The 17351-nt window shown below is 37.8% G+C and overlaps 1 protein-coding gene across 2 annotated transcripts in view; it reads right to left on the minus strand.

Moving 5' to 3' along the window:
• The window catches only part of MEI4 (meiotic double-stranded break formation protein 4), a 221257-nt gene that overhangs the window by 142227 nt on the left and 61679 nt on the right, over nt 1–17351 (minus strand). For both annotated transcript variants that reach the window (XM_058566747.1, XM_058566746.1), the window contains exon 3: nt 15571–16106. In XM_058566747.1, the coding sequence (XP_058422730.1) occupies nt 15571–16106 (536 nt within the window). The remainder of the gene's footprint in view (nt 1–15570; nt 16107–17351) is intronic.

Genomic DNA, 17351 nt, shown 5'->3' on the forward strand with positions numbered 1-17351 from the left:
ACTCACTATTCCTTTCTTTTTGAAATACCCTCCTCTCTTCACTTCCATGACACTACTTTCTAATTTTTCTCCTACCTCTCAGTCCTCTAATTCTTTATCTCCCTTGCAGGCTCGTTCATCTCTACCAGACCACCAAACTCGCTACTCCTCAGGGCTCAGGCCCAGGCTCTCCTCTCTTTCTGCCTGTGATTTGTTTTCCTACAGCTTTAAATAGCCTCTATATGCTGACAAGGGCTCAATCTATCTCCAGGTCAGTTGGCTCCTTGAGATCCAGATTGATAAAGCCAACTTCCTTGGTTTGCATATCCATCTTCCAGTCATCTCGCAATCATCATAATACTCAGTGTGTCTGAAAGGGCACTTGGTCTCCCCTCCCCTCCCCCAAGCTGTTCCTCCTCCACTTCTCCCTGAATCTGTAAAGGGCACCCCTATTCACCCGGCTGTTAATGACCAGAAACCTACGAATACCGATGGAAGCCTTCTTTTCCCTCATCCTCCACACTGAATCCACAGCCAAATCCTGTGGATTCTCCCTCTAACACACTTATTTTTTTTCCAGTTTTTATTTTAATTAAAGTTTTTCAGGCATATACTGCCAGATAGTTTTACAGCATTTATCCCAAAGATGGGGTACCCACCCCCTTCTACCATCATTCCTATTTGAAACTCTTCTAGTTGATTCTTTGGGTATTACCTGCATTATTCTGAATAACATACTTTTAAAAAAATATTGATTTTCCACTACAAAACCTTAGGATTTGACTATCTTGCTTTGCCCTGCACTTATCACCCTTCTCTCTCTCTGCCTCTCTCTCACACACACACAGACACCCTTTTCATCCATAATTTTGGGTGAATCATTACTCAATGTTTATATTATTGTAACTACATAAATACTATGCACAACCAAGCCATGTAGAAAACTATATATTTTTTTCTTTTCCTACGCATTTTTCCTGTAATTAATCATTGTATTGTTTTATTCATTGGCTTAATTTTTTTATGCACTTAATAAAACTTCACCTCCAAACTCTTCATCAATTCCTTTAATCCGCTTGCGGATATTCATACATACTCTGTATTCTATCAATTTCATTTTCTTAAAAGATCTCTCCTGGGGCCGGCCCGGTGGCGCAAGCGGTTAAGTGCGCGCGCTCCGCTGCGGCGGCCCGGGGTTCGCTGGTTTGGATCCCGGGTGCGCACCGAAGTACTGCTTGGTAAGCCATGCTGTGGCGGCGTCCCATATAAAGTGGAGGAAGATGGGCACCGATGTTAGCCCAGGGCCGTCTTCCTCAGCAAAAAAAGAGGAGGATTTGCGGATGTTAGCTCAGGGCTGATCTCCTCACAAAAAAAAAAAAAAAAAAAAAAGATCTCTCCTAGAATCTCCTGATTTACTCCAATCCAGAATGGTTGCTCTCAAGGCCTAGTATACAGCTGTCATCCTGAAATTTCCTTTCAGCATCGTCTTCTCTCATGTATTGTGCTTCAGTTTCCTGAATCACATGTCTTTTTTCTTGGTTTACTAGCTCATTTTGTTGGAAAATATCATCCAGTAGTGTCCTGAGAAAGGGTACATGGAAGGTATATTCTGATACCTAATACGCCTGAAAATACCTTCATTTAACCTTACACTTGATTGATAGTTTGATCAGGTACCAAACTCTTGACTTGGTAATAAATTTCCTGAAAAATATTTGGGAGGGTTCCACTAGCTCCAATTCTTCCACTGTTTTGCTTTTGAAAAATCTGAAATATGTGTATTCCTGATGTTTTCCTTATGAACTGTAATATTTCCCCCCCCCTCTTCTGACTGGAAGCCATAGGACCTTTTCTTTATCCCAGCATTCTGAAATTTCACAGTGACGGCCTTGTATAAGTCTATTTTCATCCAAGTACGGGGCACTCAGTAGGCTGTCAATCTAGAAACACAGGGTTTTCATGTTTAGGAAATTTCTCAAATTGTATCTTCAGTGACTTCCTCTTACTCCCTCTTTCTGGAACTCCTATTATTCAAATGTTGGACTCCACAAATTGGCCCTCTAGTTTTCTTTCATTTTCTCCCATATTTTCTGTTTTCTTTTTCCTCTACTCTCTGGGAGATTTTCCTATCTAAATTTCCAAACTTTTATTTAATTTATGTGCTTTCACTACGATATTTTTAATTTTTCAGAAAGTCTTTTTACTCCCTGAAAATTTTATTTTAAACACCATTTTCTTTTTTCTGTAACAAGCAAGAAACAGATTCTTCTCTAGCAAGCTCTGGAGAGAGCATCTCCCCTAGCATCTCACATCAACACCGTGATAGCAGACTTCTGGCCTCTGGAACTGTGAAAGAAGAAATTTCTGTTGTTTTAAGCCATCAAGTTTGCGGCAACTTGTTTCAGCAGCCTCAGGAAACTAATACAGTAGGCAACCTACCAATCCATTACTATCCATACTCCTCCAAACTCATTAGGCAGCTCTCTGCCCTTCACTCTCCCAACTTAAGGACACTGCCTCCTTTCAATTCCTGAAATACACCGTCTCAGGGACACATGCTATGACCACTGTCTCGAAAGTCCTTACTCCAACCTCTGTCTCATTCTGTTTAAAAGCTACTTCTTCTAGGAGGTCTTCCATGTCCTACCAACCTAAATTAGGTCTTCTCTTTTATTCCCTCCCATTGCGCCCTCCTCCTTTCTTTTTCATACCTGTCAGGTTATTTTATGTTTATTTGTTCATTTATTCAATGGCTATCTAGATTATCAGTTCCCTTTGGCAGGGACTCTGTCTCATTAGTCTACCACGGTATATCCAGTATCTATGACAGTTCCCAGCACAGGAGAGGAGTCCCATGTTTCATGTTAGAGACCCAGCACTGGAAAAATACCATGGGAAAAACAGGCAAATGGATTAATGGTTAATCTCTATATGCTCAGAATAAAATGTTCTCCTTTAAAACCATTACTGCTTATAAATAAATGAGAAGCAATTTCATGTTCTCAGAAATGTTTAATTTTTCTAGGTCTCACATTTGATAGCTATGATTTAAGTTTTCCCTTAAACTTATTGATATAAGTTATCAATACTTATAAGTATTGATATGAGGGGAGTGACTTTAAACAGATTCTGAACTCAATGGAAAAAAAAACTAAAAAATGATAGCTTCGAAATAATATTTATAAAGCTTCTAGAAAATCTAAAATATATTTCACAAAACTTGTTAAAACTGGGAGGAAGATATTTTAATTTTTATGTAGACACAAGCAAAACCACATAGTTTATATTCAATTAGAAACTAGGGTTACAAGACTGTATATGCAATTATAAAGTTTCCAACAGAATGTAATTTATAGCCAATAAAACAAGGAACCTTATATTGTAACACAGAGCAGTACCTTTCTTTTCTTTTTTGCTTTCTATAAACATAAATCTTTGCACAAAATGAAATGCAGCAACTTACCCAAGAAAACTATAAATATTCTCCTTATAAAATTGAGAGAACTATTGCTAAAGTCTTTAATTTTCAATGAATGTTTTCTTAACCCACATACTGAAGTCAGTTTATTTCTTTTGCATCTAGGACAAAAACGTATGGATCATTTTAAAAATTAATGATGGAAACAAGATGTAGTGGAAAGAGGGAAGAATTTGTGGTCATATACTTAGGTTTGAGACCTAGGTTTTCCATAACTGGTTAATTAAGTACTTTCAGTGAGTCTTTTAATCTGCCTGTCCTCCATTTTTTCATCTATAAACTGAAGATAGTAATAACAACAATGACACAGAGTTATTGTCAGAACAGATAATAAACTCTAGGTGAAAGTGCTTTACAAACTATAAAGGATAATATGAAGGTAGGCTGCTGTTAATTATCTTAGGAAGAGATTCTGGAACGTAAAGTATACCTTGAGAGTAAACTGAACCAAGTTCCATTCTATCCATTCCTCTTTCCTCTGCATGAGCACTGAAAGTTAAACACTGCTTTGAAAATCCAAGGGAGGTTTAAATTATACACTGATGCAGTGTTCAAAGTAAATGCTTATTAAGTTAAAGTACAACTGCAGGAACATTAGCCCAGATTTTTTTTTTTTTTTTTTTAATTTTAAATAGAGCTCTGCACAAGGATGAAATGGGCATGGAGCCCTAACCTTAGATTCCACTTCTATTTCCCAGGAATATACTAAAACAAAGCAGACTGCAAGTAGCCTTAAAAATACATGAGGCAAGCTCTAAGAAACTGATGCACATCCATGACAAAAACAAAAAACGCAAAGGATAAGGCTTTTTGGAAAGTCAGCAAAGGTACAAAAGCTTGTCATTACTAAAATGATGTCCTAACTCATAGCAGAGAAATGTATAACAAACGCGGCAGCTTGGACAGAATTAAATTAAAAAGTTAGTGTGTTTCACCGGCTGACATAATTATGGCATGAATGAGCCTTAAGATACAACTAAGAGGTCCACATTGGCAGAAAAGACATCTGATTTAATGAACCACATCTTTAGATGCTGCCCGAAGGCCACATCATTGGTGATATAAGCAAAAATGACAGTCTAGGAGGGAATCACCAACTACAAAATCCCAGATCAGACATGCAACATAACAAGAAGGGATCAGTGCAAAGAGTTAAGAGAAACCATGACAGTCAAATAGTTAATTTACAATGGATTTTCTACAATTAAAGTAGAAAGAAAAAAATCCATGGTGCCTACTAAGCTCATCGGTCAGCGGGAAGCTGTGGCTGTGGAAGGATAATTAGTGACACCATGAGATGATATCCAGCTACCTGGTACATAGAAGCACTTCAGGAAAGTCATTACAATGTCAATAAGACAGAGCTCCTGCTAAGGAAGGTTCTACACACAAGAATGTGATCAAAAGTCAGAAGGTGGTATTTAAGTGTATGGGGGCATATGAAATACAACTTTCATTGCCTTATTTTTAATTCAAAAAATACCTCATTTTGCTCTGAATATAAGCTCAGCATTATATCAGAAGAGTGGAAAAAATGAGATATCCCTCTTTCCTCAAGGAGAATAGTAACAAGAAATATTTATTAAGCACTTATATGATACTAGATATTATTCTAAGCACTTCATTTGCATTTGCTCATTGAAATTCCCAACAGCTCTATGATGTAGTCACATTTATTATCTCCATTTTATAGATGTGGAACTTGAGGTTAGTTAACTTGTCTAAAGTCACCACTAGCAAATAAAAGTTTTTGGACTCTAAATTATGCTATTAATCTCTGTGATAAAGACACTGAAAAGTTAAATAAAACATTTTTAAATCCGAGCCATACTAGATAAGCTGAAATAAGACAGCATATGGCAAATTGAAAACTGAATTATATAGACAATAATCACTACAGAAATTTAGAAGAGGAGCCCATTTCAGGATCAAATTGATAAGAAAGAATTTATAAGTGAGATTTGAGCCATGTTTTGAAAAGTAGGTAGACTTTGAATGACAAGACAGTATTTATCTGGGCAGGGTGTACCAGTCAGTCTCAATGATTTCCTAGATGTTATTTACTTGGGGGATCACAGTATCCTTTCAGAATCAGATGAAAACTATGGGTACCTTCCTAGGAAAAAAAAGCACATGCTCTTACACACAAAATTGTGCATGCAATTTAAATTGTATACCTTATAACCTTTGACCTGCAGAAGAAACTCAAGTATTTAACAAAACACAAGAACCTTCAATACCTGGCCCTTCTCCAACCCATTAGGCTCATTCCTTGCTAAGCTCCACTCCTTCCCAACCAAACCCCCAAAACCTGCGGCAGTTCCAGGGTTCTGCATGCCTCTTCCTGTCTCACTGCCTCTGCTCAGCAGCTTGCATACCATCAGCACCCTCCCACAAGTTATGTGTCAGGGGGCCATGTTAGATCTTAACCATCTTCCCAGGTTAGTTCCAGGCACTGCAAGGCCTCAAGTATGAAAAACAGTGATCAACTGAGACCGGGAAATCAAGACCAGAAGAAAACAGAGGCAAAGCAGGGAACAAAGAAAATATAAACATTTTATATCTTATTGTATATAGAACATGAGCTGGCAGCTCTAAAAAGGAACAATCAAAAGAATAAGGACTCATAGAAACGAAAAATATTTCAGCAAGAATAAAAATATTCAATAGAACGGATAGGAGAAAAAGTTGAGGAGATCTCCCAGGAAAAACTAAAATAAAAGAATAAACAGTACAAGAAAAAAGATAAGAAATTTAGAGGATCAGACCAAGAGGTGTTCTAGAAAAAGGAAACAGGGAAGACACAAAGCAGAAATATATGAGAAAAACTATTCAAAAAAATTTTCAGAACTGAAGGATGAAATCTCAGATTCAAAGATCCACCAAGGACTCAGGAAAAGGAATTTTAAAAGACCCATATCGAGGTACACCATCCTGTAGTTACAAAGCAGCGGGAACAAGAGAGATCCTAAATGTTCCTGGACGTACATAAGGGTTGGGAATAGACCACATTCAAGGAATTAAAATGAGAATTACATTGGAATTCTCACTAGCAACACTGGAATCCAGAAGTTAGTAGAAAAATGTCTTAAATTCAATGGGAAAATTATATCCAACTTGGAAATCTATCCTAATTCATCAATAAATTTTAAAGTTGGAATAAAATATTTTAAGCAAACAAATATTTTACAAGTGTACAGCCCATGAACCCGTTCTAAGTGAGCTCATAAAGAATGTGCATCAACTAAATGAAGTTAAAAACAAAGTAAGGAATACATGAGATGAGGGGCAAGGAGACACACACAAGAAAGCAGGAAAGGGAATTCCCCAGGTGGTGATTAAAAGAAAAGAAGTCCCTGGAGTAAAGCTGAGCAGCAGATACAGGGAGCATTAGTCCAGATGAGAACAGGAAGATGGAGGGCTCCAGAAGGCATGTCTTAAAAAAAAAGATGGGAGAGTGACGTCAGCATCACGGTGGAGTGAGCTTTCCCGTGAATTCTTCCCCCACCAGATACAACAAAAGCAACAGCCACAGACCAACAACGGAATCCCAGACAGTGAAAACCTAGAGTGGAGGGATCCACACTGCCGCACATCTGAGAGCGGAACATGCTGGGACCCCGGGGGAAGTGGGGAGAGGTAAGGAGAACTCCGCTCCCTCCCCATCAGATGAGCGATCCCGGTCTGCGCGGCTCCCAGAGAGGGGGGAGGGGCGGCCCTCGGCGGGGAAACTGTAGCTCTTCTGGACAAACCCTTAGCCAGGCTTACTAAGAAAAAAAGAGAAAAGGCTCAAGTAAATAAAATTAGAAATGAAAGAGGAGAAATTACAACGGATACCATGGAAATACAGAGGATTATAAGAGAATACTATGAGAAATTATATGCCAACAAATTGGACAATCTAGAAGAAATGGATAAATTCTTAGACTTATACAACCTCCCAAAATTGAACCAAGAAGGAATGGAGAATCTGAATAGACCAATAACAAGTAAATAGATTGAAATAGTAATCAAAAACCTCCCCAAAAATAAAAGTCCAGGACCAGATGGCTTCTGCAGTGAATTTTACCAAACATTCAAAGAAGATTTAACACCCATCCTCCTCAAACTATTCCAAAAAATAGAGGAAGATGGAACACTTCCTGAATCATTCTATGAGGCCAACATCACCCTGATACCAAAACCAGACAAAGACAATACAAAGAAAGAAAATTACAGGCCAATATCGCCGATGAACATTGATGCAAAAATCCTCAACAAAATATTGGCAAACCGAATACAACAATATATTAAAAAGATCATACACCATGATCAAGCGGGATTTATACCAGAGACGCAGGGATGGTTCAACATCCGCAAATCAATCAACGTGATACATCACATCAACAAAACAAAGAATAAAAACCACATGATCGTCTCAATAGACGCAGAGAAGGCATTTGACAAGATACAACATCCATTTATGATAAAAACTCTCAATAAAATGGGAATAGAAGGAAAGTACCTCAACATAATAAAGGCCATATATGACAAACCCACAGCTAACATCATACTCAACGGGGAAAGACTGAAAGCCATTCCTCTGAGAACAGGAACGAGGCAGGGCTGCCCACTCTCACCACTCCTGTTCAACATAGTACTGGAGGTTTTGGCCAGAGCAATTAGGCAAGAAAAAGGAATAAAAGGAATCCAAATAGGTAACGAAGAAGTGAAACTCTCACTATTTGCAGATGACATGATTGTATATACAGAAAACCCTAAAGAATCTGTTGGAAAACTGTTAGAAACAATCAACAACTACAGCAAAGTTGCAGGGTACAAAATCAATCTACAAAAATCAGTTGCATTTCTATATGCTAATAATGAACTAACAGAAAGAGAGCTCAAAAAGATAATGCCATTTACAATTGCATCAAAAAGAATAAAATACCTAGGAATAAATCTTACCAAGGAGGTGAAGGACCTATACAATGAGAACTACAAGACATTATTGAGGGAAATCCACGATGACATAAAGAAATGGAAAGATATCCCATGCATGTGGATTGGAAGAATAAACATAGTTAAAATGTCTATATTACCTAAAGCAATCTACAGATTCAATGCAATCCCAATCAGAATCCCAATGACATTCTTCACAGAAATAGAAAAAAGAATACTAAAATTTATATGGGGCAACAAAAGACCCCGAATAGCTAAAGAAATCCTAAAGAAAAAGAACAAAGCAGGAGGCATCACAATTCCTGACTTCAAAACATACTACAAAGCAATAGTAATCAAAACAGCCAACCAGCTGGGAGAGAATATTTGCAAAACATACATCTGACAAGGGGTTGATCTCCATAATATATAAAGAACTCACACAATTGAACAACAAAAAAACAAACAAAAAAACAAAAAAACAAACAACCCGATCAAAAAATGGGCAGAGGAAATGAACAGACACTTCTCCAAGGAAGATATACAGATGGCCAATAGGCACATGAAAAGATGCTCAACATCACTAATCATCAGGGAAATGCAAATCAAAACAACACTAAGATACCACCTCACGCCCGTTAGAATGGCTATAATCACCAAGACAAAAAACAACAAATGTTGGAGAGGATGTGGAGAAACAGGAACCCTCATACACAGCTGGTGGGAATGCAAATTGGTGCAGCCTCTATGGAAAACGGTATGGAGATTCCTCAAAGAATTAAAAATAGAGATGCCCTATGATCCAGCCATCCCACTACTGGGAATCTATCCAACGCACCTGAAATCGACAATCCAAAGAGGCTTATGCACCCCTATGTTCATTGCAGCATTATTCACCATAGCCAAGAAGTGGAAGCAACCTAAGTGTCCCTCGACTGACAATTGGATTAAGAAAATGTGGTATACATATACAATGGAATACTACTCAGCCATAAAAAAAGACAAAATCGTCCCATTTGCAACAACATGGATGGGCCTGGAGCGTATTATGTTAAGTGAAATAAGCCAGAAAGAGAAAGACAAACACTGTATGATCTCACTAATATGTGGAATATAAACCAACACATGGACAGAGAAAACTGGACTGTGGTTACCCGGGCAGTGGGGGTGGGGGGTGGGCACAAGGGGTGAAGGGAGTCATATATGGGGTGATGGACAAACAAAAATGTACAACCCAAAATTTCACAATGTTAGAAACCATTAAAACATCAATATAAAAATATAAAAAAAAAAAAAAAGACACACACACACACAAAAAAAAGATGGAACTGATAAATGACTTCATTTGTTTGGCTCTACTAAGAGGATGTTTACAATCCTGTCCAAGTGTCTGAAAGTAGAATCAATTATAGGTATGTAGAAAACTAAGCAAATGGAAAAAAAAATCATTCTAATCAATTGTCTTTAGAAAAAAATTAAAAGTTGATCAAAAAGGAAATGAAATCATTGTATAGTACATGTCTCAGGGCTAAAAAGATTACAGACTCATAATAATATAAATATGTAACACTCATTTTACGAAAACTTTTGATAAATTATGTTTGGAGAGTAGGTAGAAGGAGGCAGCTATAGAAGACATAAATTTTTATCTTCCATCATACAAAGTGAAGAGATAAAAAAGAAAATAACCTAAGAAATAGCAGTGTAAGCCTTTTATTTAAAACACAGGTGTAAATGGTGGCAGAACAGGAGTAAAGGTCTGGCAGTGGTGGTCTCTGAGGGGCGGTCCTGAGGAGCCGGGGGTGTGCAGCAGGGCTAGCTCTTTGCCACTGTAGTATGGGATATCATTTGATTTTTAAAAATACCTTCACAGGTTTCCACTTCCAGGAAGTGGACTGACTTATGCCTATTTCTCTCTCTAAGTACAAGTAAAAATGCTGGGCGTCATATATAAAATAAACATAAGAAGACTGACAGGCGGTCCAGCTATGGACCTTAAGACCAAAGGAAGAACACAGTGGTGAGTTCCCTGGTTTTCTTTTTGCCTCATATATTCCAGATTTGGAGCTAAAAAAGCCAATGACCCAGAATGCCAATGGGCATGGACAAAAATAAACAACAGCAACAAAAGCCTGTTTTCTCTAGCTAAAGGACAGAAAACAGGCAGCCTAGCAAGATGGAAAGCTTTTGAAAGATAACCTCCCTAAAGCAGCCAAACACCACAGAAAAAAACTGCAGCCCACCCCACCCACATGAGCAAAGGCAAGTGCGGGACCTAGACTCCCACCCTCACCAGGCCGCAGTGAGACGCCCAAACCCCACGCTGGGCACGGCATTGAGCCCTGAGTTTATAAACCGAGTGAGGCATGGCATTCAGCCACAAAGACTGGGTTCTGGTGGAGGATAAACACAAGTCAGCAGCTACGTAGAGTGTGATGCGTACGGTGGTGAATTTATGGGAGGAACATTTAATCAGCAAGAGGAAACGAAGACCGAAGCAGGATAGGAGGGAAGGCTTCTTTGAGGAACTAATCCTAGACATCAATTTGTAAGGACAGGCAGAACTAGCCAGATGGAAGAAAGGTATTCTAGGCCAAGGAACTGACAACTATTGAGGCACAGAGGGGAAGAACAGAAAGTACTTGGAAAACTACAAATAATTCTGTCTGACTGGAGTGAAGAGTGCTTAGGATGGAACAGAGAAAGATAACGCCAAAGAGGCTAGAGAGGGGCCAGGTAGAGAAGAGCCTGTGGGCTACGGTGAAGAATGTGTACTTTCTTATAAATCTGCGAGGAGCCACTGGAGGATTTTCAGCATTTTTTAAAGATCACTCTGATAATGGTGGGATGGATGGATTAGAGGAGGATCAGATGCATCAGGAATCTGACAGGACGCAACTGCAGGAATCCACACAGGAAAGGATGAGCACAGAGACCACAACAGGATGGGGTAGGGGGATTATAAAAAGCGATATCTGATAAATCCTATAATCTGAGTCAGTTTTACCAAATTTGAGGATTGTGAGGAGAAAGAATAGAGAGGGAAAGCAGAGCCACAGTCAACTCTAATACTGGGTGCTAGTGTTCACATGTTACTAACTAGCTTTGTGGCTGTGGGCAATTCTCTGTGGGCCTCATTTTTCTCATCTATCAAGTGGAGATAAGAATGGCAACCATGCCTATCTCACAGAGTTATTGTATAAATATACGATGAGACAACAGATGTGAAAACACTATAAATGGTAAACATAGTGTATTATTTCCCGTTGCTGCTGTGTCAAACTACCACACACTTAGTGGCTTAAAACAACACAAATTTATTCAGTTACAGTTCTGGAGGCCAGAAGTCTGATGTGGGTCTCACTGGGTGAAAAGGAAGGTGTTGGCAGGCCTGTGTTCCTTTTGGAGCCTCTTGAGAAGAATCCATTTCCTTGCCTTTTCCAACTTGCATGTCTTGGCTCATCGTGCCCTCCTCCATCTTTAAAGCCAGCAGCATAGCATCTTCAAATTTCTCTCTGATTTGGACACTGACTCTCCTGCTTCCCTCTTTCACTTATAAGGACCCTTGTGAGTACTGGGCCCATGTGATCCAGGATCATCTCCTCACCCCAAGGTCAGCTGACCAGCAATCTTAATTCCCCACCCACATCCCCATCATGTAACATAACACAGGTTCCAGGGATTAGGAAGTGGACATCTTTGGGGGACCATTATTCTGCTTACCATACATACAAAAGATTCTAATTTAATGTCTACTTGGCAGTCAATTGTTTTTTTCAATTTCACAACTAATACGTCCAAGAGTTATTTTATAATTTTAAAAAACAAGATATCTGAAAAGAAAGTTTTCTAAGTAACTCACTGTTATGTCCATAAGATTTAACAATATATGCTAAATACCTAAAAGCTCAATGATATCTATAGATTTTGATTATTTAATGTAATATAACAACTCCTATCTTTTCAAAACAAATGAAAATTTAAGACAAAGATACCATTGCAAAATCTAAACAGAATCATAAGCATTCTGATGTTAAACTTCTAGGATAATATCCTGGCCTGTAAAGAAACAGGTGGGAGTACAGTGGTACAATTAGCTCATGCTGTTTCTAATCATAGAAATAAACCCACTTTGAGGTCTGGAAATACAGGAAAGGTCAGGCTGTCAGTCAAACAAAGGGCATTCAGTACTCCAAAGGTAAACACTCCTGACCCCAAGCAAGTACACAGGCAAGTGAGGAAGGCGCCATACTGGGGTCTGCAAGTAGAGGACAGCTCAACCCAAGTGAAGTCCAGACTGCTCCCCAGGACCCCTAGGGCAGGCCTAGTGCAGATCCCTATAAGCCCTCTGGTTTCAAGACATGTATCTTCTATATCTGTCAAATATATCACTGTAGATTATACCTTCTAGTCCCATCTAATGGTTATCCTAAAAACATAATACAGACATAGGACCAAGATAACAATTCCTAAAAAATTTGTTAATAAATATAAAGTTCCTAAAATAGCACAAAAATAAACAGAATCTATCCAAATCTGAAAAATCACAAATCATACATGTTTCCCTAAACTTATAAATAATTTCAACCAAGCTAATATCAGGGAATTATTCAAAACAATTTCCAGGGTATCTCACTTCAACCTCCTGTCTTTTGAATATATGCAGCCCTGACATAACTGATATTCACAATGATGACCTCAAGATTTTGAAAGATACCAAGTTCTTATTGATCATTAAAGAAAAACTAAGTTATGGTCAGAATAATTTTACTACTAAATGCACTGAGAACATATTGTTGAAGATTTATATTTTATTTAAAACCTGGCTATATGTGAATTATAAATATGTGAAATCCCTTGGTCAGAATTTTAAATATTCACACCACACCTTTCCCTATCACATTGCTTAAACATAAGATCACTTTAATGAAATCAGTAGCAGGGCTCAAGTTTTTAAGCAATACACTTTAATTAAACACTTCTAATCTATAGAAACAAGGTTTTTCTGAAGTAGCAAATTTTTTTCTAAACTATGGTATTTTGTTTAAATCAATCAGGAGTAGTATCAATGAAAATGCAATAATAGGAGCTATCCTATATTTCATGTCAGAATATATTCTTCCTTGAGACTTTATTACTCAAGGAAAGCTAAAAAGACAGAAAAGCATTTATAAAGAACAATCGTTAGTCAATTTTTCTAACAAAGAAGCTTTATGAATATATCTAAAAGATGATGATGGCAGTAATACTGATGATGATGGTGAAAACAATGACAAAAGTTTGAAAAATTTAAGGGCCAGCCCCCGTTGCCTAGTGGTTAAGTTCAGCGTGCTCCACTTTGGTGGCCCAGGTTCGGTTCCTGGGCACAGACCTACACCACTTGTTGATGCCCATGCAGTGGTGGCAGCTCACATACAAAATAGAGGAAGATTGGCCACAGATGTTACCTCAGGGCGAATCTTCCTGAGCAAAAAAAAAAAGTTTGAATAATTTAGTCTAAGATGCTTTTGCTGGGGAGAAAAAAAAAATTCCCAAAGAGAATGTCATTAAAACTTATTTATGAATCATCATCCTAATTCTAAATGTGGTGAACAATTTTTTGATTCCACTTTATCTAAATACAACAATCACCTCTCCAAGAAAAGACCAAAGCCATTCATTCACTCATTCTTCCTCTGCTGACCAATTAGTCAACAATGGCTTGCACCATGACAAATGGTATGGAAAACCTACTTCAGACCCATCTGTACCATCACAAGCTTCTTTGAGACATTCCCTTACTTCCACACAATTCCCAAGGCTACTCTTGTGTAGTCCAATCCCTAAGTGAGAGAGAGATATTTTTTAGATTGAAAAAATATTAGCTCATCTGGTAACTGACAAGAAATACAAAGGCCGGTATCTGGAAGGTTCCAAGTCACATAAAACATGTTTAAAGTAGTTTTAAGAAGAAAGCAAAAATATACAAAAAAGATTAAGGAATATTAAGTATTCGAGATATTTATTGATGGTTAAGAAACAGATTATATACCTCAGATACTACTAAAGAAAATCTGATATTTAATTCCTGATTGACCACGTCCAGTAGAAAAAAATTTCAGTTTCCCAGATGGAAAATTCAGTATCTTTACACAAATGCCAAAAGCTTAATTGTAAAGGTTTCTATAATATTGATCAAATCATACCTTAATAGAGAAGAAAAGAACAGGTGCATGTGCAACAAATTGGGTTATTAGTTCAATTTTGTCAGTTTTGAAGATTCAGGTGAGGCCTACACTGTACAAAAACTCTGGCCTTAGATAATGGCACTGGAGACAAACACTGGACAATGATGGATCAAAAGAAACAAGGGCCAATACCTTTTTCCCACAGTGAGATACAGTTAATGAGTTAGACCTTTAGCCTCGTCTGTGATATTTTTAGTACTCAATTAAAAAGGGTTAAAATGTGAAGGCATTTGGAGTTTCCCAAACAAAGGATCAGATACTGAGGAAGACAGAAAGTAATGCAAAAAAGAAAACAACTTCAGGTTACCTCAATGTCACTTGTAAAAAAAGAATCCCCGAGTCAACCTTTCTAAGCCATGTTAAATAAATAAGAAAAAAAACATAATAAAGCCATATATTGTGTGTTCCTCAGACAATTTATTCAATTAACCCCCATCTACAGAGAGTCCATGGGGTTTTATGCCACTTAAAAGGGAAATTCTTAAAAAAGAAAAAATATTCTTTGACTTCCAGGCATTTGATAGTCAATGTCAGAAAAAGAACAAATTCAATATGATACAGGTAATCTATCATGAGGAATTTAACAGACACGTTAAATTGGGAAACCATAAATGTTAGTGGTGTTTTGAAAAACACTGAGACTTTTTGAGCAATAAGAACTAAATGTAGGCAGGAGAAAACAAAAGAGGAGAAGAATCCAAGGATACTGATAAGGAACCAGGAAGGTAACTCAAAGGAGAGAAGCACAGCCTGAATCAGGGGCGTCTATGGAGAGGATACTGTAGCAATCAGAGGCCAGAGGCGGGGACAGCACCACAGGGGAGACCTGCAGACAACTGCAAAACAAGGCTCAACTACAGACTCTGAGCCACAAGGCTAAGGAACAGCAACAGATATTATCCAATGGGAATGTTCACCAAAATTACTGATATGCTATTTCATGAATAGAAGAGATTTATGACTTACCCGATTTATATGGTTGTTCCTTAAAATAATCTGTAGTAGGGTTTTCTCAAATTCTTCCAACTTCTTGGAACACTTTTTAAGAATATGATTAGATAAGTTACAATGACTGATCAGTCTGGCTAAAGTATCAACAGCTTCTGTCCAAAAGCTTGAAAAAGGAAATTTGGGTTTACGGTAAAAAGTGATCAGGCCATCTAGCAACTGGAAAACAGAATCTGATACTGCAGAAGAGTCAGTTTCAAAGAGGCTCAAGTCTGTTTTCAGACTCCCTGATTCTGTCAAGTTCTTCAGTTCAAGCAGACGCTGCAAGAACTGCATGTGAGAAGACAGAGGATTTTCCGGAGTAGCCCAGGGTCTTTTCACAATGGGCAGTGGTGGGAAAGGTGTGGGGGTGCAGCTTTCCACAAAATGCTGGGACATCTCTGAAGGTTCTGTTCTCTGCTCATTTGATAAACCACACCCAGAATCTTCCAGCAGACTTAACGTATTCTCAGAACTTCTAGGTTCCTGAGCCTGTAACTGGGAAGACGGGTCTCCTAAAATAGAAAGGAATAGATAGAAGTGTGTTATCTTTCTGTGGCTAAAATTTCTTCATATAAAAACTAGACATTGATTTTTCTAACTTAAAATGCTAAATGAAGCATGCAAATATGTATTAAACATTTAAAAAACCATAGTGTAAAAACTGAATAGAGGAAAAACTGTGAAAGAAACTACTTAGGCTGACTGTAGAAAAGGTCTCTCTCCACTGGGAGAAGGCAAAGGTGATTCACCCGTGCATTTTCAGGTCACTATCTCTCGTTCAATTATGCGCCATGCTTGAAAGATACAAAGGAGAAACCACAAGACCTGAAGGAGGTCACCGTCTGGTACAGACTCCAACAGGTAACTACAAAGCATTAAGGTGTATCAGGAGACAGAGATTTTCTCAGGGCACTGTGACAATAGGAGGACCACTGAACAGTCCACCTGGTTAGATCAGTGCATCCTGGAGGAGGTTATAAAGCACAAGGAGGAGTTCAAAGTTAAAAGTTAGGGGAATGGAGTAAGACAGAATTCCATATATGAAAGGGGTAAGCACAAAAGCATAGACTTAAGAAGGAAAAGAAAAGCACTGTGTATATAAGGACCCACAAGTAGTCTGATGTTCCTTTTACAGAAAATATAAGCCAAGAGATTAAGATGGATAAATATGTAGAGAAAAAAAAGATGATCAGGTCATAAAAGATCTTAAAAGACACATTAAGGACTTTAGAATTTATAGGTAGATGTACAGTGAGTGTAATTCAAACTTGAATAATGTAAAACCCCTTTGGAAACACTATATACACACTCACACATATACCTGATATACAAAAATAAATATATATAAACAATTTATACATGTATGTGGACTTAATTATAATTATTCAAGTATATCTATCTATCTGTATATATATCTTACAGATCCTTGAAACTATGTCTATAACCACTAGAATCTTTTGACATTGGCTTAGAAATACTGCAATTAAGGCTTAACCTTAGGTTTAATTTAACTTTAGGTCATTCTTTGAGAGAGATGTCATCATAAACGCAAATAAGGTGGTGGTTGTTTGTAAAATGATTATCAGTAAAATGTACACACAAAATTGAAAAAGTCTCATTGAACATTCTAAGCACATGCGTATATTTGTGAAAGCAAGTTTAAGAAACACCGCTGTCAGCAATGAGAGCAGGAATGAGGCATAAACAGTGTGATGCAGGAAAGTGAAATGGTGTTATTTTCATTTACAGATCACTCT

Source organism: Diceros bicornis, chromosome 23 (assembly GCF_020826845.1).
Source record: "Diceros bicornis minor isolate mBicDic1 chromosome 23, mDicBic1.mat.cur, whole genome shotgun sequence".
Taxonomy (NCBI): domain Eukaryota; kingdom Metazoa; phylum Chordata; class Mammalia; order Perissodactyla; family Rhinocerotidae; genus Diceros; species Diceros bicornis.